General features: G+C 48.6%; 2 protein-coding genes across 3 annotated transcripts in view; one reads left to right on the top strand and one right to left on the bottom strand.

The window, feature by feature from the left end:
• prickle1b (prickle homolog 1b) overlaps positions 1–8100 on the top strand; it is an 11722-nt gene extending 3622 nt beyond the window's left edge. Inside the window, exons 3-6 of the mRNA XM_056578245.1 lie at positions 2469–2672; positions 3069–3255; positions 3405–4406; positions 4497–8100. Of these exons, the coding sequence (XP_056434220.1) occupies positions 2469–2672; positions 3069–3255; positions 3405–4406; positions 4497–5557 (2454 nt within the window). The 3' untranslated portion in view covers positions 5558–8100. The remainder of the gene's footprint in view (positions 1–2468; positions 2673–3068; positions 3256–3404; positions 4407–4496) is intronic.
• The window catches only part of pphln1 (periphilin 1), a 23817-nt gene continuing 8335 nt past the window's right edge, over positions 6850–22331 (bottom strand). For both annotated transcript variants that reach the window (XM_056578246.1, XM_056578247.1), the window contains exons 8-11: positions 22201–22281; positions 18967–19022; positions 14971–15126; positions 6850–7862 (exon numbers count right to left, since the gene is read on the bottom strand). In XM_056578246.1, the coding sequence (XP_056434221.1) occupies positions 7668–7862; positions 14971–15126; positions 18967–19022; positions 22201–22281 (488 nt within the window). In that variant the 3' untranslated portion in view covers positions 6850–7667. The remainder of the gene's footprint in view (positions 7863–14970; positions 15127–18966; positions 19023–22200; positions 22282–22331) is intronic.

Below are 22331 nucleotides of genomic sequence, written 5' to 3'. Positions count from 1 at the left end.
ACACACACACACATTCTTCACAAGTGACTTAAATTCGATCTTACAGTGCCACATGCTGCGCCCCAAAGCTCCCTGCTGATTGGCCAATGAGAGGAATTCCCGAATGACATCACTGTCAATAACTACAATTGCCAGTAGTACCATATCATATACCTCATATATCTATATATACATATAGATATATGTAAAACATACCATTCAACAGCCCTCAAACCTCAACACAGGCTCTTTTCAAACACAGCACCCCACAGTCAGCCTAACCCTCCCCGACTCCTATTTCCCAAAATACATCCATACAGTATCCCACCCCCACTTCCCCCACCCCCCGTCCCCCAAACCCCCTGGGCTTACCCTGAGACAAACACGGTGGTATTAGTGAACGGATCGCTCCCGGGCTAAAGCCATGGCGACGGGAAACCACATCCTGCTTGAGGATGTGGGTGGTGGTGGCCCACGGGCAGAGAGACCGGGCACCACCACCACCACCACCCCACCCCCCACCACCCCACCCTCCACCACCCCACCCTCCACCACCACCACCCTCCACCACCACCACCACCCCCACCAGCCCCCAGCGAGAGGGGGCTCGGTAGCCCAGGCATGCTATCCAGGAAGACCACACTCTGCCCTGCATAATCTCCCCCCAGTCCCAACCCAGCACAGCAGATGTGGGCTTGTCATCACTTAAGTCTCTGAGAAGCAAGGTCACCCACATACACATGCACACAGACGCACGCAGACACACACGCAAGCACACACACATTCACATGAACACACACACACACACGCACGCACACAAATGACTGCAAAGTAGCAGATGTACACAGCTATTTTATCTCCCCTGCATTACTGTATGTCTATCTATCTCTCTCTGTATATCTCTCTCTCTCTCTCTGTAATCTGTGTAAAAGAGAGAGAGAGACATATTACTTTACAACCATTCATGTATACACATGCACCCGAAGCCCACACACACACACACACTCTATTCACGATGCTTGTGTACAGCACATAGTAAACTCATGTTGATGTTTCTATGTAGTAAGCCAACAGACGCACAGACAAACGCTCACACACAAACACACATTCCTCTGCTTACTTTGGGTGTACATAGCACATAGTAAACATTTATGAAGTTTTTACACAGTAACAAGCACAAGGCCACACATAAGCACACACACACACACACACAAATTCCTCTTCTTACTACGCATATGTGCCTCACATTCTAAACATATTGATGCAGCTACGTAGTCACACACACACACAGACACATATACACTGCCATACACACACTTGTACACACACCCATACACACACACACACACACACCCGTACACAGACATCCGTACTCACACACAAAAACACACACTTGTGTACACACACACACACACACACACACACACACACACACACACACACACACACACACACACACACACACACACACACACACACACACACACACACACACACACACACATCCGTACACTCACACACACACACACACACACACCCACACACACACACCCAGGATTGAGTTTCCGGGTGCTGGAGCTCTCGGGGATACATTACACCCCCGTCCTCGAGATCCCGGTACGGCCTGGTAATAATGGTTAACAGCTGGGCCCGGTATCCCATGGCCACCACCGCCCTCCAACCCCCCTCCCTCGGTGCGTCTCAAGGCTCCTCCGGGTTATATAAAGACCCGTGGTTGTATGTTCAGACACGCTCGGCCGATCTCTCTCCCCGGGGTCATATGATCGCCGGAGCGGAGGCCCCGGTGCCCGGCGCCCGGCCGAACAACAGGAGAAGCCCCGTCTATAAATAATTAAAGGCTTTTGATGCGCGGGGCCGAGGCTATGCAAGTTCACGGGTGTTTGGGCGCTCACTGCGGTGTGTTCGAGGGGTTTCCATGGCTGCTGTGGTGCCTGGTGGAAGGTTGAAGCTGAGCGCTGAACCATAAACGCGGGCCCAGAAATGTAAACGATAATGGCGAATTGTATTTAACGAGCCGCGACAGCTGTATAAAGGATACCGGGGATCTACTGTAAATATCTCAGATTCCGTTGACGGTATAGTGTATCTCATATGGCTCGAGCACCTGTTGTTGGGCCTGCCATTGTTGTCATCCCACTTGTCACTGAGACGTCGAGCTCCGCGGGGGGATCTTCCTCCTCCCCCTAATGCTTTGCTATTTATTGGACATTCCCCGTATGTCAGGGGAGTTAATATAATCACACGGGTCTGTTTTGAATAGAGATCCCCCATAAAAGTCCTAATGTTAACCATATTTACAGTTCTCAGTGTCTGTTTGATTCACAACCACACGCAATGTGCTGACAAAGTTATTCTGGATTTATTCACAAAGCCCTCCTTGATAGTTCTGGCATTTTAAAACAAGTCATTGTCCATCCGTCCGTCTCCCCGTTTGCTCATGTCTTCTCCGGTTGGTTTGGCTCAAACAGTGCAGTGGAGGCATCAACGGAGGGGAGATGGCCGTCTTCGCCTCCAGAGCAGGGCCGACCCCCTGCTGGCACCCGGGATGCTTCTCGTGCTCCACGTGTCAGGAGCTGCTGGTGGACCTCATCTATTTCCACCACAACGGACAGATCCACTGTGGGAGGCACCACGCCGAGGTGCTGAAGCCACGCTGCTCCGCCTGCGATGAGGTAAGCCCACGTTTTAAATCCGGGGGTTACGGAAAAAAGTTCATGTATGAAGGTCAACTGACTGGTTCTTCAGGACTTAAGACGGGGGGTCTTAAGTCCTTAAGTCAGTAGAATGTCATGTCTGTGACAAGTCTGCCAGTGCTCAATGAATGTCGTTCTCATCCGGTTATCAGACATACCATAAGGCGTCAGTATATCGTATCTCTGCTTAACTTTCTATGGGTAGCACCTGCTACGTAGATGCACAACAAGAAAAAACTCATTGGTGAAATACTTCTATTAGTTGCTTAATTTCGATAGGAATAATTACAGTAACACTAGTATTTACATTGAATCTCGTACAATATGCTATACTGACCAAACCGAGCTCTAAACCGAAACGCGTGTCGTTCTCAGATCATCCTGTCTGACGAGTGCACGGAGGCCGAGGGACGCCACTGGCACATGAAGCACTTTGCCTGCTACGAGTGCGAGGCCATGCTGGGGGGCCAGCGGTACATCATGAAGGACGGCCGCCCGTACTGCTGTGGCTGCTTCGAGTCGCTCTACGCCGAGTACTGCGAGGCTTGTGGCGAGAACATCGGTAAGACACAAGTCTTTGGATTTGTTAAGCGAGGACATTCTGGTTCCCTCCTTACTTGATCTGGTGCGACTGCCTTTGTTGTAGTCGGTGAGGTGGGTCCCTTTGTTGCACATTTCTAATGAAAGGGTCCTCTCCCTTCGTTAACCTAGGTGTGGACCACGCCCAGATGACCTACGAAGGGGTCCACTGGCACGCCAACGACCAGTGCTTCTGCTGTGCCCAGTGCAAGTCCTCCCTGCTGGGCTGTCCCTTCCTGCCCAAAGAGGGTCGCATCTACTGCTCCAAGGCCTGCAGTCAGGGGGAGGACGTCCATGCCTCGGATTCCGCCGATTCGGCCTTCCAGTCGGCACGCTCCCGCGAGTCCCGCCGCAGTGTCCGCATGGGGAAGAGCCGGCCGGCGGATCAGTGGAGACAGTCCCAGGTGTTGAGCCCCCCTCCCGCTGCCGTGAACCCCTCAGAGTGCAAGTGCACCGATGGCGATGTCGACGGGGGCATGGACACCAACGTCAATCAGGACATCGATATCGTAGGGCGTAAGCTGGCCCAGGCCGGACTGGAGGAGGAGAGGTACTGGAGAGAGAGGGAGGAGCAGGAGGCGGGCGGAGACGAGGACCCGGAGGAGTGGGCGCAGCACGAGGACTTCATGACTCAGCTTCTGCTTAAGTTTGGCGATTGCGGGATGTTCAGTCAACCGTCGCCCGACGCCACAAGCCCCGGCAGTGACCGCATCAGACCGAAGGAGGTCTCTGATCCCTGGCTGAAACCCGATCCTACTTCCATGGGGGTGAACCTATCCTCGCCGACTTCTCCAAGTCCATCTCAGAGTCAGATCTACAGTCAATCCCAAAGCAATAGCCTCAGCCCTGGATTTATAAGTAAGAAAAACCTCCCTGAGATGTACTGGACTCAGTCCCAGGACGGCTTGGGAGACTCTGCCTATGGGAGCCACCCTGGCCCAGCTAGTGCCAGGAAGATACAGGAGCTGGAGCTGGACAGAGAGGAGGACCAATGTGGACCAGGGAGGAAAACCTTCTGGAGGGACCCAAGGCAATGGTATGAAGACTCCTTGGAGTGTATCACTGACGAGTTGAGAAAGGCCGAACAAGGTGTAGGAGACTCCATGGACTCATTGGCCCTTTCCAACATCACAGGTAAGAAGCAGACATCTAATGACATGGATATGCATGTAAACAAATGTTTTGATTATATCTGATCATCTCTTTCTTTATTCCTTGTCACAGGTGCATCGGTAGAAGGAGACAGCAAAGAACGAACCATCTTATACTCGCTCCACGGTTTAAAGCCGCCCCTAGAGTCCGTCGAGGACTGCGAGAAGATGAGCAACATGGGAACTCTCAACTCATCCCACCTTCACCACAGCGCTAACTCCTTGATGGTCCCAGAGCTGGACATCCACCACCACCAACACCAACTACAGCACCAACCCCATCTCCTCCAACGCCAGCAGAGGTCAGCAGTGGAGGTGGACGAGGAGGTCGCCAACGAGATGGGAATGATGGGAATGAGAGGATGTGCCTCGGGGGCCTCCTTCTCATTATCCCCCACCTCCCAGGAGGTCTCTTCTCCGTCTCTGCTGCTCCAGGCCCCGGCTCTGAGGAGAAGCCGGTCCCAGGGCAGGCCCCCGCAGATGGTCAAGTTCTCAGAGGACACCGTGGACAACGGCTGTTACGACGGCATGGAGGTGAACGTCAGGCAGCACCCCATGAGCGAGCGGCCCCAGCGGAGGGGTCACCGCCGAGCCGAGGAGCCGGCCAGGGAACACGGACGCCCGGCCAGCCACCACGGTCGGAGCAGGCCGGCCCACCACAGCGGCAGGCAGCGCAGGAGCCGCAAAACCCGCTCGGACAACGCCCTGAACATGGTTCCCCTGGAGCAGATGCAAAGGCCCTACGAGACCCAACGGGCGGTTCCGGGTGAGCCTCAAGGCGGGGCGATATTCGGCCAGTCTTCCCAGTGCAGACTGCCCCCCCAGTTTCCTCAAAGCCAGGCCGATTACGCCGTCCCGAACTCGGTGCCCGTCAGCGACCCGCGGGTCGAACGCATCATGGATCTGTACAGAGACGAGGACGACTGGTGCTCCACCTGCTCCTCCTCTTCCTCAGACTCGGAGGAGGAAGGCTACTTTTTGGGCCAGCCGATCCCTCAGCCTCGTGCCTCCGGTCGCTACCAGTACTATACCGAGGACTACCCCACCAGGGTCACCGCCCTTTCCCCACAAAGCCTAGGCTCACGGACTACTCGCCGCAAAAGCCACAAAGCCAAAAACTGTATCATCTCTTAACATCCTGAGACAAGCTTGCCGGACCTGAATTTATATAAAGGGGATGCACTCCATTAAGCAAGGAAACCAGAATTTCTGATTTGATAGTTACTTGGATGTGGATCAGGTTTGTGAGTCTAGCCAGCAGTGGGGAAAGAGATTTTGTATAGAAAAGTCATCAGGTAGCTCACTTACATCTCGAGTGTTTGGGTTTCAGGTCATGATTTACCAAAGTGACTGCCACTTCATTTTTTTGCAGTTTCAAAAGGTCATTCCAGAAGTGTATAGTTGTTATTATAATCTATTTAATTGTGATTAATAAAGCTTTTTTCATGGATGCTTACGTGAAGTAGTGTGCGGCGGACCGCATGGACAAATGCTGTGTATTATCCTTTTTTTTTTCATGGACTCTATACCCATTTCCTCTTATTGCCAAATGCCATACATATCAGCTCGGATACACAATACAAGTTAATCCTTCAAATATGGGACACAAACTTCTGAGTCAGCAAAGGACAAAATCTGATTAGTGCAATATGGAGTTTGAATAACAGGCTTTTGCGTATGCCTGACTTGTGGAACTTTATTTTCTAGCACTATAATGGACATATGGAGGGAGTCAGTTAAAAAAAGTTTGGAGGCATTTTCTTGTATCCCTATAGTTTTGATATTTGCCAATAAACAACTTTGCTTTGTTTTTAAATTTGCAGTCTGCGAGTTTTGAAACAATCCCATTGTAAAAACAGAGGTTTGATTATTTACCAAGCAACTAGAAACTAACCAAATAATTATTTATGAGTAAATTGATACTGTATATATTAAGTTAAGATTTTAATACCGGTATTTTTGGATCCTTGTTTTAAGTTTTTTTTTTACATCGTTTAAAAAGGAATGCCATTTGTAAACACAACTTCATAGATGTTTTCAAAGCACAATTGGTTGCTACAACACAAGCCAATTTCGGCGGGGTGAAATGTCATTATTCAACAATCAAGTCTCAATAATATTTCCAGTGATATTATATTGTAAAAAGTACACAATGCTCTTGTCCTGGTATTAGTGCTTCAATTCCTATTCAGTCAAGGTACTCGCTACGCTGTACCATCATTTAAATGCTTTGCAATATAAAAGCTTTTAATAAAAAACACTTTGGAAAGCTTCATATGGGATTTTACTATTTCATTAAAATTGAAGAAATTTTCGGTTTTCAAACCATAGCTAACAAGTAAACAATAGTTGTTCACTATTTACCTACCAAAGTGCTCTTGAGCATATGGTATGAGGTATGCTTATTGAATTGGATTTCATGAACTACATCAACAACATAAAGATATGCATTTGTTAAAGGGTTTTATTTAATATTCAAAAGTTAAATCACGATACATAATTTTGATCACAATACACAAACGTTGTGCAGTATGACAAAAATATGTTTCAAAGGCAAAAACAAACAAAACAAAACCGAACCATCATCTTTGAACGAGCTGTACACAATTGGAACATATTTGGAAGCAGAGTCCACATGTCAATTTCAAAGTTTACTGCGTAACGACATACATGCTACAAAACAGCTCAGTGTCACTTGTCTGCTTCCATGTACACCAATCCTACTTGGTTAACAAAAACAGTAAATAACATGGAAGATGTAAGCAAATTAAAACCGCATTGGCACTGTCTGCTCCAGAAAATCATTTGACAACATTTAAAAACATAACACATCTATAAGAATAAATAAAAAAAAAGGACGTTACATATTTCCTTACTTCCTTTCTTATCCGTTCAATGAAAAATAATGAAAAGAAAATTGTTGCCAAGTACATTTAACTGGCTCCAAAAACAATGTGGATGTGAACCATGGCAACACTGTTCATCACCACCGACGTATGCACCATATTCCCAGCCTGCCGCTGGGTTTGACCCTGACATACAGGAGGTATTGTTCATGCGTCTGGCTCGAAACTGAAGAAATCCAGCACTCCATATCTTCAATCGTCTCAATTAACGTTCAACATTCCTCCCCTCCACCCCAAAATACAGACAAAAATTCCGTCCGAATATCTTTTCAAGATCTCCGGTCTCCGATTGGCCACCGTTTACTGCTAGAGAGTTTGTGATTGGACGGGGCGGCGGGTCAGGCTAGCGTGTCCGGCTGCCGTACCGCCTCGTCCAGCTCGCTGATAAAGTGCTTGAGGTCCTCCAGGCACCGCTCCCGGATCTCCCCCAGGTTCTCCCGGAGCGGGACCTGCAGCTGCTTTTCCAAGTTGGGGTCCTTGGCCACCAGCATCTTCACCACCATGCCGAAGGTCTCGCAGTCCTGCCGGTACACCTGCAGGGGACAGGGCAGGGGGGGAAGAGGAGATGATGAGGCAGGCTAAGTGCATCCCTTGTGGGTAGTGCTACGGTCACAGGTCCAATGTCTAGACGTTGTACGTCCTGGCACGTAATGTACACACTTATTGTATGTCATATTTAGTTATAGTACTAAGTTATGCAGCATCGTATCCTGGCTATCTTTGTTGTGTACGGGGAATGGGTTAACCTAGCTGTTGTTAGTGCTTGACACTTGGTTCTATGAACTTCCTTACTGCACAGACAGCAATATATTTTTAAGTCAATTTGGTTAAAGCGTCTGCTAAATGCCCTAAACGTAAATGTAGACGTATAGTTACGTAATTTAATCATTCAGCAGGATTTGTTATCCAAAGTGTCTTGTAAGCCTGTCTCGATGACAAAATAATTGGAAGTAGTCAGTAAATGGGTCAAGTTTTGGTTTGGTTTGTTACAACCACTTAAGGGACAGAAATAAGGAAGGGAGAGGTGATGAAATGTTGGTTTGGGAGCTGCCATTTCACACAAAGCCACCAACGCCTCGTAGTAAAACAGAAAACCGTCAAGTAAAAAGTACCCACTGTGTATCCAACTCACACGTTTCTTTTCTAATATAAGACAGATTTCTTTCCTTTGTCCAGAAGTACTTGCAACTACAGATGGGAGACCACAGGGTTCATTATGTATTTCTCAGGACTTCACAGTACGGCGGCGAGAAAAATTGCAAATACTATTGCAGTTTCCAATTTTAAAGTGAGTCAGTAAAACTTGCAGCCAGTGATTAAAGAAGGATTCCCAGAATAGAAAAAGCAATATATTCATAATATATTCTTCTTTGAAACACTACACTTTCTTGTGAGATTAACTCTGCTCAGGAACTACTTGTTTACTAAATCAAACGACCAGCATCTGCTCAAGCAAAGCTAGCCAGTGGACCAGTTGAAATGTAGATTTTGTTAATGAACATCTAATTAGGTACAAGAAACCGCTGCTTTCAAAAGCTTGAATAACAGAACAAATCCCAGCCAAATAATATAATATTACGGCTCGAAATGAGCAGTGAACGCCTGATGCATGGCGCTGTAGACCAAAAAAAAAATCATAAACGAAACTGTAAATTATTTCAGTCAAATTACCCAAGGGTAGAAAGCAAATAAAAGAAACAATGCTGTGTCTGCATTTATGGTCCTTGATTGCCAAACACAATTGCTCCACTTTCCTCCAGAAAGCACAAAACTCACTCATTCCAGCCTGCTCAGCACCGACTAATGGACTCTTCCATGTCCTCCTATTTCTTGTGGTTGTTCTGTCTCTTCACGACTCTGGACAACTGTCTCGCCCTTTTGTCTGCCGCTCGCTTCCCTGCGACTCCCCCACTTTGTCCTGGTTCTTATTCTTGCCTCGTCTCTGTTTTTCCCTTCTATTATTTCTCCCTTCTTTCCACCCTGGCTTCTCGTTTCTCCCGTGATCAAAAGCGAAGCGTCCCCATGTTATTTCTGCTGATTACGTCGGGTATCGAGAGCAGAGAGGAGAGGCGACTGCTTCGCTACGGTACGGAGGGCAAAGAGCAAAGGGCTGCGGGGCGAACACAGAGGCCCGTACAGTAATGTGTGCGATCGGATGTAGGCATCATGAGAACCCTGCATGCATTAGCACACATAACCAGGGATGTTTGTGGGGACTTTGGCGCCAGGGATAAAGGCAGAGTCCCCGTTCAGTAAGGGAAGGAATTAAATCTGTGTGATAGCCTGGATGCATCACGAGAACCCGCAAGCAGTAGCACACGTAACCAGGGATGATTGTGGGGACTTTGGGGCGAGGGGTAAAGGCAGCGTCCCCGTTCAGTGAGGAAAAAGGATGTGTGTGTGTGTGATGGGCTGCAGGCATTATGAGGACCTGCATGCGTCTGCACACATGACGTGGGTTATTTCTGGGGATCTTTCCCCGGATATTAACGATGACTACTGTGCTTGGGGGACAGGGTGGGGCGGGGCAGGCGGACTCCCTCTTGGGCATATTTATAGATGGTTCGTTAGCTACCGAACAGACCATCTGTATGGCGGGGAATGTGCTTTAAAGCAGAACGATGGGGAGAATGTTTCCTGGAGCCCTGCGTCATTATAAAACCTCTGCTTCCGTTTTTATTTTTGAATGGATCTATGAAAAAAAGGACTCCAAGGGTTTCAGTATCTACATCTGAACCTTGTGGTTAAAGTGAGGAAAACGATTTTGTCCATCTCTGGGGGGCAATAACATTAGCTTAACACAAGTGCCTAGTGGTCATTTGCACACTGACCAGAGATCGCTTTATATTCTCTGTCCTGTGGTGCAATGATTCAACACTTGTCCTAAGTGGAGGAAACAAAGAAACAACACGAACAAGACTATGATGGTGCAACAGTGACAGGAAGTATTCCAGAGGGGAAACCTGACTTGCAGTCTGGCCCTTTCTGTATCTCTGAAGTACAGGCACATTCCTTGGAAGCATACAAGGGCCAAACTGATTTCACGAGTTGTTACAGAAACTTAATGTCTTGGTTTGAACCATATGTCAATTGGTCAAATAGTTACATAGGTCAAATGGTCCATACATGAATGTCCATGAATGCATCAAAACATAAAACAATTATGAATGTAGTGATCAATACATGAATGTATTGATGGATCAATACAAGAATCAATCATGAATGTATTGATCAATACATGAATGTAATGATGTATCAATACATGAATGTATTGATGTATTAATACATGAATCAATCATGAATGTATTGTACCCATTTGAATGATTTCATTCCAAAGGCTTTATTCGAGTAGCTGCTCGTTAATGTCCTAAAACCAAAGAAGAAAACTATTTGGGGCTTTACCCTATTAGAGTAGGCCTTGGTTGATTGCTGCAAGCCTACTTTTGACAACCGTTCTCGAGGAAGTATCCAATCACACTTCTCTAAACGAAAAAGGCAGGCGGAAAGAGGTTCGTAGATAACAATGTGCTGAAGTAGTACTTCCTGTATCCAAACACATTTCCTGAAACCCCTCCCTTGTTATCCAATCAGGAAGGAAGCAAACCGGGCTCCTGGGTGGGGGGGCCTTCCTGATTGGTTCTAAGGAGACATCGGGTTGGTTGTAGAATAGATAATTTCAATCCGTTTAAGGTAAAAAATGGATCCAAATAACAATTGTCCAATTCTTGGTCCCTTTTGCAAGTACTCGATAGTGGATTAGTGGATATTAAGCCAAATATGCCAAATTGTTGAAATACTGCTTTAAACCAATGTGTTGAAAGAGAATGAAGCCACGTTTGCATGAGTACAGTTTAGATTCACCAATGTATCCAATAAGCAGATTTAACTGTGTCTGCATAAAATGTTCCAACGCCATTCGATTGCCAAAGAGAGACTGTGAGGGGAAAATCCGTCGGGTAATCAGTCAATTCTAAACTAATTTGTCAAATCTTCCACCCTGCTCTTCGCAGTGTTATTCCTAGACCTGCATGGGAATCTTCATGTTATGAGTGGAAGGTGAAAGAGTCTATGACCGCCTGGCCAACAGGTCTCTGGAAGAGCGAGAGAGAGAGAGAGTGGGGGGGGAACGGTTAACCCCGCCAGCGTTGGAACCTGCTAGAGACATCAGTGAGCTTAAATCAAGCTCGCTTCCCTTTTACTCCTTATAACCCTTAAGCAGTCGCGTTGGTCGTGTCCATGACAACAACAATATTTAGCCACGGCCCGACCGGCGCAGAATCCCCCTTTGTATCACGGGCCATAACCCAGCCGACGATAAAGCACAGAGCTCGTATCCTTTGGTGCCTCTCGCTGTCCCGTCGACCGAGGCGGGGCGGCCGCCAAAGTCAACGCTGTGACGGCGAGGGCGAAGGAGACGTGGTCGAGTTTCAGCAGACCCTGTTTCACTTAGCTACGTAAACACGCCCCCGTCCCGACGCAGGGACCTGTCGGGGTTCGGGTCGATGAAACGCTCGGCTCTCTGTTTGACAGGAGTGGCAACCCTGTTTTCTTTCCAGAATGGACGCTGGCGTTGAACTCAGCGTTACTGTGCGCGTGTGTGTATAGAATAGATGGCTGGACCAGATTGAGGGCCTGAAAGGTAAAATATGTGTCAGACCTAATCCAGGTGACTGAAGACTAGGGACAAACCAAGACAGAACCGGTCATACGGCAGCTAGTTGGGGTGTGTCCGACACAAGAAGAAATACCATGTCTTTCTTCGTGATGCTTGTTAGAAGAAGGAAAGGTAGTGGAAAATAGTCTGCATTTATATAGCGCTTTTCTAACAAGTGGCCACTCAAAGCGCTTTACATATGGCCTAGCATTCACCCATTCATACACACATTCACACACCGACGGCGGAGTCAAACATGCAAGGGGACAGCCAGATCGTCGGGAGCAGTTAGGGTTAGACGTGTTACTAAGGGACACCTCGACACTATCGAACTAGAAACCATCTGGTTACCAGCAAACCCACTCTTCCTCCTGAGCCACATTCCGCCCGTCTGCAAGAGCTAGTATGTCCCAGGTGGTATTAATGGAGGAAGTGTGACTAGGTGACTTATACTATACATATTGTGGGAGGCTCAAAGTAGAGAAAGACGGCTAAACAATCAAGTCTTTCATGAGGGAAAGCCGTGTAGATCAGGTCAGTGTAGCCATGCTCAAGAGCAACAACCACCCTTACAAGGGAACATATATATAATCCTCCCTGCGTTACAATGCACTTTTCCAGGAACCTTACTTTCACAGACACTTGGTTCCACTACAGAAGCTGTAATCCTCCTGTAAGCAAGCCCTGTTCCGCTAATCCTGCATATCCTCGGATAGAACGCAGGACCGCATCCAGGGGCCGGGGCGAAGTGCTCCCAAGTGTTCCCGTATGAGGAACCCTCTCCCTGGCTTCTACCCCCTGATCAGGGCCAAATAGAAAACAGCCGTGGTTGTAAACTCTACTCCAGTTGCCGGGACGCCTCCTTTCACATGCTGTGCACCATTTACAAGGATTGAACCTAACGCCCTCGTAAATAACCCCAAAAAATAAAAAAAGGTCAAAAAACGTCCCGCGTAATCAAGTCCACACACACAAGGGGGGAGGGGGAGGGGGAGGTGGGGGGGGGGACAGTAAAGGAGAAGGGAAGGGTTATACGGCCGGGGTAGGGGTAAGGAAGCAGCGGGCTGCGGTGTCAGCGGGGCAGCATGTCCTAATAGTTTAAACGGGCTCTGAGAAGCTGCTTGTGAAGGCTGCTCCACACTGGCCCAACCGTTGGCCATCTGAAACTTTCGGGGAGACTCTTGACGAGTTCGGGAACAAATCTGTTCCGTGTTGGAAGCCGTGTTGGAAGCTTTTAGGGCCGCGAGGAAGGTGTCTGAGATATCGACATGCAAGGTCTGAGAGCGTTGGCGTCTGAGGGTCGGAGCCTCTGATTGGTTGTGTGCCAGCGAGGTGTGTGGGAGGGGCGGACTAGCGCCACCTGATGTTAAGGAGACTTATTGCATCTCGCGCAGAACCTACACGCAACGGTGTAGTTGGCAGTAGTCTTTGCGGTGTGCGATGAACGCAGTTGGCCGTTGGTTTGAGTCTGGGCTGTGTGTGGGGCCCCTTTAGGCTCTGTGGCGCAGCTCCGCGAGAGGGCCCTGTGGCGCACCAGCTCCGCGTGAGGGCCCCCCCCCCCGTTGCGCACCTTCGCGTGAGGGCCCTGTGAGGGCCCCGCGGGGAAGCGCTGGGTTCAACGGGTGCGTCAAGGCAGCGGGGATCGCGGAGCGGGAATGGCGTTCATTAGGAGCGGAGGTGGAAGACTGTGGGAATCCTTAACCAGGAATCTTTTACACTACAGTACACAGACGAGCGCTCATTAACAAGATAGAAAATGTTTGCCAAATGTCCTCCATTAATGTGTTTATGGGTTTCACCATATGTGCGCGGTTACATCTGCACTCCGGCTGCCTCTGTTTATTGATAACCCGTGTATAGACATCCATCACCTCGCATTCCTGCAGAGGCATTAGATATGAAGGACGTGCTGATCCGCATCCTGTCTTGAGTAATGTGGAATCATGTGCCAGGCGTAATTTGTCTCTCTTGTGGGTATTTCCAAAATGCACAAGTGAAGCTGTGTGTGTGTGTGTGTGTGTGTGTGTGTGTGTGTGTGTGTGTGTGTGTGTGTGTGTGTGTGTGTGTGTGTGTGTGTGTGTGTGTGTGTGTGTGTGTGTGTGTGTGTGTGTGTGTGTGTGTGTGTGTGTGTTTTGCAAGAACCTATAGGGCCCTTTTTCCCGTAAAACAACAAGAGCCAGCAGGCACATGTTGGTAATCGCTGGGCTTTGAGCTCGTAAACCTTCTCATCCCGACCTGGCAGGTAACCAACAGTCATTTGTACGTCTTGCTCTTTTTAGGCATAAAAATAAACTATTTCTTCAGGGGGAAAAGGCATTTAACGCAGCTCCTCGCTGAGGCGATGACCCGACCGCTGTTCTCTGCCACGGGAGGGAATGTATTAATGAGTGGTTGTTGCGTGAGCTTCAGCCAGGCGCTGTAATTCGTGTGAGAGAGACACACGACGTGAGGGGCAGGGCGTGCCAGGAATATGTGCTGAAGAAAGAGAAAATATACATAACTGTAGAATTGAGTTTTTGCGATCGCGAAAAAGGCTTTACTTTATGACACGGCCTGGTTATCGTCCGACACGTTTGACACGCCAACACCGCGCCGAAATATAACGCTTCGGTATTACAGTCAGTTCTTAAAAGGTGATGTATTAGAACACCGGGTGTGAGTGTGGTTAGCCTCACAAACCGATTTGAAAATCAGCCTCTGGTGACATCACAAATGGGCGTGTCCACCTAGATGTGTGACGGATATATTTCAGTCCACGGTCCACTGGGTAGGCTGGTAGACTCACCTATCCAGCACGCATCGAGTCGGACACGCCCACTTGTGATATCAGAAGGGGTCGATTTTCCAAACGGCTAGTAATGGCTAATCACACGCACACCTGGTGGCATAATATGGGACCTTTTAAAAAGAGTGTAGGGCCTTTGAAGACTCCGGCTCAAATGGGAAAACACGATTTTCGAAAGCCGAACATAGGATGGAGGAGGCACCTTCTCGATGTCCAGCGCTTTGGCGGAGATGGCGTGGGCGCGTCGCTCCTGGAAGTCTTCTGCGGCCTGCCCCTTGTGGATCTCCTCCAGAGGGGCCACGGGGGCCAACACCACCACGGGCTCCTCTCGCTCGGCCTCCACCGGGTGCACCTCCTCCTGGTGGTGGTGGTGGTGGGGGGGGGAGAAGAAGAAGACAGAGAGATTCAGTTTGAACACATAGAGGAGAGAGAGAGAGCGAGAGCGAGAGCGAGAGCGAGACACACACAATCGAGGAGCAAAAAAACCTGGGAACAAAAAGGTTGAGCAAACACATGGAGATGGATGTGCCAAGCGCTGATAGAGCCAGCTGGCCTTCCCAACCACGTAAACCCTTTTGCTTGCACACCAAGATAAAAAGACCCATAACCGAGTTCAAACTAAATCCCCTACACATAAGAATGATTTGATTATGCGTACGAGTAAATGAGTAGATTACTTTATGAACAAGATATTAACATGGGCCGACTTTCAGCTAAAAATACATACGGCCCTCTCAAGGAGCCTATAGAAACGGACTAACCAGGGGGGAAAGGAAGCTCAGGAACGGACAATCACGGGGAGATGACGAACCGAGAGAGCGGGGAGAAAATGAGGCCAACTTGGAAGGCTGCTTGATTTTCTCCTGCTCGTTCCTCGGCCAAACTACGCAGACGTCGCAAGCGCAAAAGGGGGCTATGACGAGAGAAGAGGCCACGGTGAAGACCGGGGAGGAAAAACGCTACAGGGGGGGGGGGGGGGGAAGAGAGAGAGAGAGAGAGAGAGGAGAGAGAGGAGAGAGAGAGAGAGGAGAGGAGAGAGGAGAGAGAGAGAGAGAGAGAGGAGAGAGAGAGAGGAGATGAGAGAGAGGAGGAGGGAGAGAGAGAGAGGAGAGGAGAGGAGAGAGAGAGAGAGAGATGAGAGAGATGAGAGAGAGAAGAGATGAGAAGAGAGAGAGAGACGAGAGAGAGAGAGAGAGAGGAGAGAGAGAGAGAGATATATATATATCTATATATATATAGATATATATATATACACAGGAACTGCGCGGGCCAGCCTTGATTAAAGAGCCTTGCTCTACATGCACCGTGTGCGAGGGAGCGGACAGAGCCAGGATGTATCTCGGCCTTCTTATGCGGAGACGGAGACGGGGAGAGAGGAGGTCACTGTGGCCCGAGTGTGGTCCGAGAGTCGAGGTAGATAGATATAGAGCTCCATGTAACAAAAGGGTCGTCCCAATTATTTCTCCTGCTTTCCCCGTCCCCAGACCCCGAAGCTGTAATAGGAGGACATTGATTCTGGTCAGAGGGTCTTTGTGTGCATGGACGTGAGCCCATATATATACACGGGTCATGTGTACGGATATTCTGTGTGATCGACTATCAGTGCTCAGTTTGTGTGTGAGTTTCGAGTATTCCAGTTTTCGGGCATTGGTCATATTTTGTGTTTCGATGTTTATGAATGACAATTGTTATTATAAAGTATAAACTGGAAATATTACAGTTTCTGAAAAGATGAAGTTGTGTGTGTTTAAGACATGATTTGTATGCTTCCATTAACTACTTTAAGGATTTAACAAGTCTGCGGTTGAGAATCCATTCGGATGAAGTCATATGTTAGGGTTTAATTATTTGTTTTATTTATCTTTTATTTCCATTAAAACTAGCACGGCTATCCAGACTTCTTTGGCATTTCTTAACCAATCCCGCTCTCTGAGTTCACTCGTTTGTATTTTAACATTTCTTCTTCGTATAAACACATTCAAACCCTAATCAGACGTGGCATAGGAGCGACTTTAAAACGCCGATCGTCCAGAAAGCCCGGCAGCGATGGAACAAGAAGGAGCAAAACAAACAGCGAAGGCAGAAACCTCCGCCCTTCTGGACCTCCAGCTAAATCAATTAGCAGTGCTTCCTACGCAGGGGGGGGGGGGCTTGTGGTTGAAGTGTCTCGCTAACCCAATGCCGGTCCTGGTTGAGTGACACGCTGCATGCTGCGGGGAATTAAACCCTTTCTTGAGGCGGAGTTTGGGCAGGGGTAGTGAGTAGTGGTGGTGGTGGTGGTGGTGGTGGTGGTGGTGGTGGTGGTGGGGGTTAACCACTAGCCACTAGACCACCCTGTTCTTGTTCTCACGGGCACAGCCTTAAACTGCTTCCCCCCCCCTCCCCCGGCCCTCTGAATCCCTCTCCCCCCCCCCCCCCCCCTTCCCGGTTACCTATCCACTCATTTGGGTCGAGAACTGGGCTGGCTCCAGTGTGAAGCCATGTTTGTAGAGTTTCCCCCAGCAGGGAGACAGGGGAAGGGAGGAGGAAGGGGGGGTGTGGCCGGGGTGGTGGCCGCCGGGGGCCATTAGGGCAGCTTTTACTGGGGGCACGGCAGGGGCCTTTCATCTCCCCCAGGGTTATGGGTCTGTGCCCCCCGAGAGCAGAGAGCAACAATGTGGCACCGCGAGGCTACATCAAACACGGTAGTAGAAGAGTGGGAGAGTGTGGGAGTGTGTGTGTGTGTGTGTGTGTGTGTGTGTGTGTGTGTGTGTGTGTGTGTGTGTGTGTGTGTGTGTGTGTGTGTGTGTGTGTGTGTGTGTGTGTGTGTGTGTGTGTGTGTGTGTGTGTGTGTGTGTTCACTCGAGGAAAATACTTTCATCACAGCAGTTGTTGGGAGGGGATGCTTGGGGAAACTGTGTGCGCGCGCGTCCCCCCAGTATGCCGCAATTGACGGCTCTTCTGACAGATTCAGGTTGTCAAGGGCAACCTGCGTGCGTTCCCCCCCCCCCCCCCGGCCGAGACCGATCCCCTCAACTCCTAGACCGGTCGGCTGCTGAGACATTCGTCACACATCTGAGACATCTCACACACGTGTCTTCAAGGCCGAGAAACAAGCACTGCATGTCGAGCTCTCTGAAACACACCGTCGGTGTGTTTCCGAGAGCTCGACACGCAGCGCTTGTTTTCCGCCGGCCTTGATTCCAGGCCGAGTGCGGTTAAGATCGTGTGATAGCGCTGTGACTCATGAGTTAATAAGTGGAACCACCTCCGCCCGACAACTGGGTGGCCCCTTATCAGACTGCCCTGTCTAACCCCCCCACCCCCCCTCTCCTCCTGCTACCAATTCTGACCCTCGCTCGCTGGGGGTGTCACTTTACCATCCGTGTTTGACGACCTGGAAATTAGTGACTGCAGCCCCGATCCAGAGCCGACACGTTTTGAAGTGTAAAGACAAGAATGACGATTTTTTTTTTTTTACCCCGCCCTGAAAGACCTGCAACGACTCAGGGCGAGAGCAGAGGGCCCCCCGCCCCAGGTAAACAAGGGCCCCGGGCTCGGTGCCCCGGCTATCAAGGTCCACGTGAGGGCCACTTTAAAAGCCATTAACATACTTCAGAATGGGACCAAACATTTCAGGAGAGGTATGAGAAGGGAGAGGGCGAGAGAGCGAGAGAGAGGGGGGGATGATACTTAAGGGCTTCCAGATGCCCCGCCCCCCCCCCCACCTCCACCCCCTTGGACAGTTATATAGAGGTCTAGTTCATGCTATAAATTAAATAAACATTTCTTTTCGAAACCCTGGTCTTTTTTGGGGTGGGGGTAAGGACCTTGTAGAGAGGAGTGCTTTCCTAAAGTGGTGCATTGGAGGTCGTTATGGGAGCCTTGTGACCTGGAGTCCAATCGGTTGCGTTTCATGTTTGAACCGCTGATCGGAGAGTTCATGAAGAATCGACCAATGCGTGACAGATTTCTCGAGTGGGTAAAACAAAAAAATTTGTGAACCTATTAAAAACTAACAATTTAACAAAAATATATAGGCCTAGATGTAAAATAAATAAATACATGCAAAATAACACAGGGCCCACATAAAAACAACATGAAAAGTATTTTTAATACTCAGAAAGTATTTTTCATTGCTCGTATTTCTCATGTAAATGTGTAGGGTAATGTGTCTGCGTGTACAGGTGGTTCCTCATGGATCTCTCCATGAACTCACCTTGATGGACGGTGTGCTCTGCGGAGAGACATCTCTGGACAGGCCTGGGACTTTGTCTGAGAACAAGGGAGAAAGAGAGAGAGAGTGGTGGTACAGACACAGTGAGACCCAAGTCAAGGGGACTTAATCCTTCAGCAGATCACCTAAAATGACTTGATGGATTCAGACACATGTCGTCCAGGAGGAGCAAGGGGTAAAGCATCTCACTCGAGGATGCCTTCAGCTAAAGGCAGGCTGAACAGTTCCATTCGTTTGACATTGGAAGGCACTAGCCACTACACTAGCGTACCTCATGGGATTTATGGGGAGGAGAGGAGGATGACTGGAAGCAGAGGGTAGAATTACTGTCAGTAAATCTGTGGACTCGGAAGACAGTGTGTGGATGTGCGTGTGTGCGCCTGTGCCTGTTTATGTGCGTGCGCGTGTATGTGTATGCATGTGTGTACATGCAACCATGTGTGTGTGCATGCGTGTGTGCATGTATGCATTTGCATGCGTGTGCATGCATGTGTGTGTGTGTGTGTGCGCGTGTGCTTGTGTGTGTTCGTGCTGTGCGGTAGTAAAGGGTGCCGATGCACTGTGTCAGCATCCGGACGTGTACCTGAGAAGGCACATCTGGAACGTTCTAGAAACAGATGGTTGGCAATCAGGCTTCAGCCTCCAACAGACAGTTTGCCATTCACCCGGGGCGGGGGGTGGGGGGTGAGTAAGAAACGCTAAAACGCACAGGCCAGCGCCCAGTCTATGATGACCGCCGCACATTTCCACTTTAACGTCCATGACCTCATCCCGCTCTGTCTCTGCCTGTGTGCCCTCGTACCCAGTCTCTACGCCTTCCCTCACGGCGCGACAGACATTTTGAAATGCTTTTCGAGAGACGGGCTCTGCCACCCAAGGTTCCCCTCTGTGGCCAATCGGCCGTGTCTGTGACCGAAGGAGGGAATTCTGGGTAGTTTTGTAGCGTGGAGAAAGAATAACAACGTCCCACTGTGGCGACTGCTTTGCTTTAGGAATATCACACACACACGCACACGCACACACACACACACACATGCACACACGCGGGGGTAGCAGAGATACAGATGTAGTGTGCCGACGACATTAGCAACGGCTCGCTCTTACTCCCGTCTAGGTTTCTCGATTACCATACCCATAATTAGCTGCATAAACCCTTGACATGTCAGTCCGATGTCAACACACCAATCCGATACAGCATAGTTGTATTTCTTGAACCGAGTAAACAGCGATATAATCCTTTGTGGAACGCTTCCACCATCAATGAAACTATGGCCAGCGTGCCACAGTGTGAAAATAAACTATGACCTCTTCAACTGCAAGGGGAATCCGCCGGCCGCGATGGCGGCTACATGTCAAAACTCGTCGGGGCCCTTTCGAGCATGTGACCGGCCTCATAAAAGCAGCAGTAACTTCAGAAGCCGACCGGTTAGTGGCGTTGTGAAGTTTACCAGGCCAAAGCCACAAATTACCGTCTGGGAAAGGGCGGTAAGGTCTTTAACCTTGTCCACGGTCCGGCCCTTGCTCCCGAACCGTGCCTAACCGAGAATCTTGTTTCGGAGAACAACTTCTGGTCTAGCCTCTGGTTTGGGTGACCGAAACCACAGCAGTCAAGAGTGTAAATCATAGCGGAGGCCGGAGCCTGCTTTGGTTCCCAGCACGTGCGTTTGTTTTCATTCGTGATTGACCTGTTGGGGTTGGTTCTCTAGGACATAAATCATGGCTCTATGGATTTGTTAAGAGTGGATTTATCTTTAAAAAGGGAACATTAAAGCATTGAATTGTCTGACATTTTGACCATGTTGGCTAATCTCACTTCTAGTCACTGAAATCCACCGAGACTACATAATAACAGAATAAGAATATCAGCCCTTCATACATCCATACGTATCATTTAGTTAGTAGATATTTTTATCAAGAGATACAGGTGATCATGGAGTAGGTAGGGGTTAGGGCATCTAGCTTAAGGATGTCCACAGGTAGGTTGTGGACACTTGGGATCTCACCCAGTTCCTTCAGTCCTTGACTCGAACACATGATGCTGCTGCCTTCATTTAAATGAAGTGAGATGTTAAATAAGGGTTAAACATGTGACACTAGGCAGAAACTGAATGGAATAATATGGAGACTTGGGATGGGGTAGGGGCACTTGAACTAGCTAGTTTAGACACAGGATAATGGAACCACTATGCTGACCACTATATGAGTATTTCTAACAATCCAAAGCCCATTATGTAGACCGGGATGCTTATGCTGTGCCCACAAAACCGAAATATGTTTTCATTTATCTTGACTACAACATTTTTTTCTACAAACAGCCACTAATATGGACATTAACGGATGAACAACTTAAAAGTGTTTTCTGTTTCTGCTGAGTCATCCAGACAGAACTCACTTGGAAAACTGGCAACAACCAAATATTAGTAAGAGGATCGGGGCCTAAAACATAAACAAAATCGATAAAAGCAGTGATGTCCAGTTAAAAGCCACAACGGAGCCGTTGAGACAGATTACAACCAGGGAGGAAAATAAGTCTGCAGCCACAGTGTGACACACCACTCTGGTGTTCCCTCGGCTTGATGGAAAGCGATCCAGACAGTCAATTACAGAGCTTCAATGCACTTCTCCCAGCTCTGAGAAATTCCCTGATACGGCTCCAGACCTAGACGATTTTCGTATTATGGCGTTGGTGTGTAAAATACCGTTTTCTGGGACTACGGAGCCAGTGATAAGGAGCACAGCCCTCACCACTGAAAATGACTCGGTGGTGAGTGGATGGAGGAAATATTACTATTTAATGACTGATTGGCAGCGATACGCGGAATGCCTATACAACTAAAGACACGACAGAATATGGAGCCGTATTCACAGTTGTTTTGGAAATGACCGAAATGTAGACAGTTGCTTACTTCGAGAGTATTAACTAGTGGTAGACGTCAATAGATGGAATCTTAAACCCAGTCTTTTTGAAAAGCCTGGAAATTGCATTAATGTATTCGTTTTTGTGCAATCTAGTAATTATATATATATAAAAAAGAATATCTAAAATATAATATACCACGCTCAATGAGGACATTTTAAATCAAGAAGGACATCCAAATCCCTCCATCGTTTATTATCTACTCCCTTAGAATGGATTAAAAGAAGGAACCGCATGGAAGAGAGAGAAGGACAGTGGGTGATAGCAGGGAGACTCAAATTACAGTGTGCGGTACTGACCTAAACCGTCGTGGCCGCTGTGGAGGGGAAAGTGCGCCCCCCAGAGGTGATCGACTGCATGTCCCTCAGGGGCGTCCACAGCTGCAGAGCCAGAAAATCATAGAAGCAATCAGGCAAATCATTGACAAACA

Source organism: Gadus chalcogrammus, chromosome 19, assembly GCF_026213295.1.
Source record: "Gadus chalcogrammus isolate NIFS_2021 chromosome 19, NIFS_Gcha_1.0, whole genome shotgun sequence".
Classification (NCBI taxonomy): domain Eukaryota; kingdom Metazoa; phylum Chordata; class Actinopteri; order Gadiformes; family Gadidae; genus Gadus; species Gadus chalcogrammus.
Note: the sequence above shows the minus strand (reverse complement) of the source record. Positions and strands in the feature narration are given on the sequence as shown.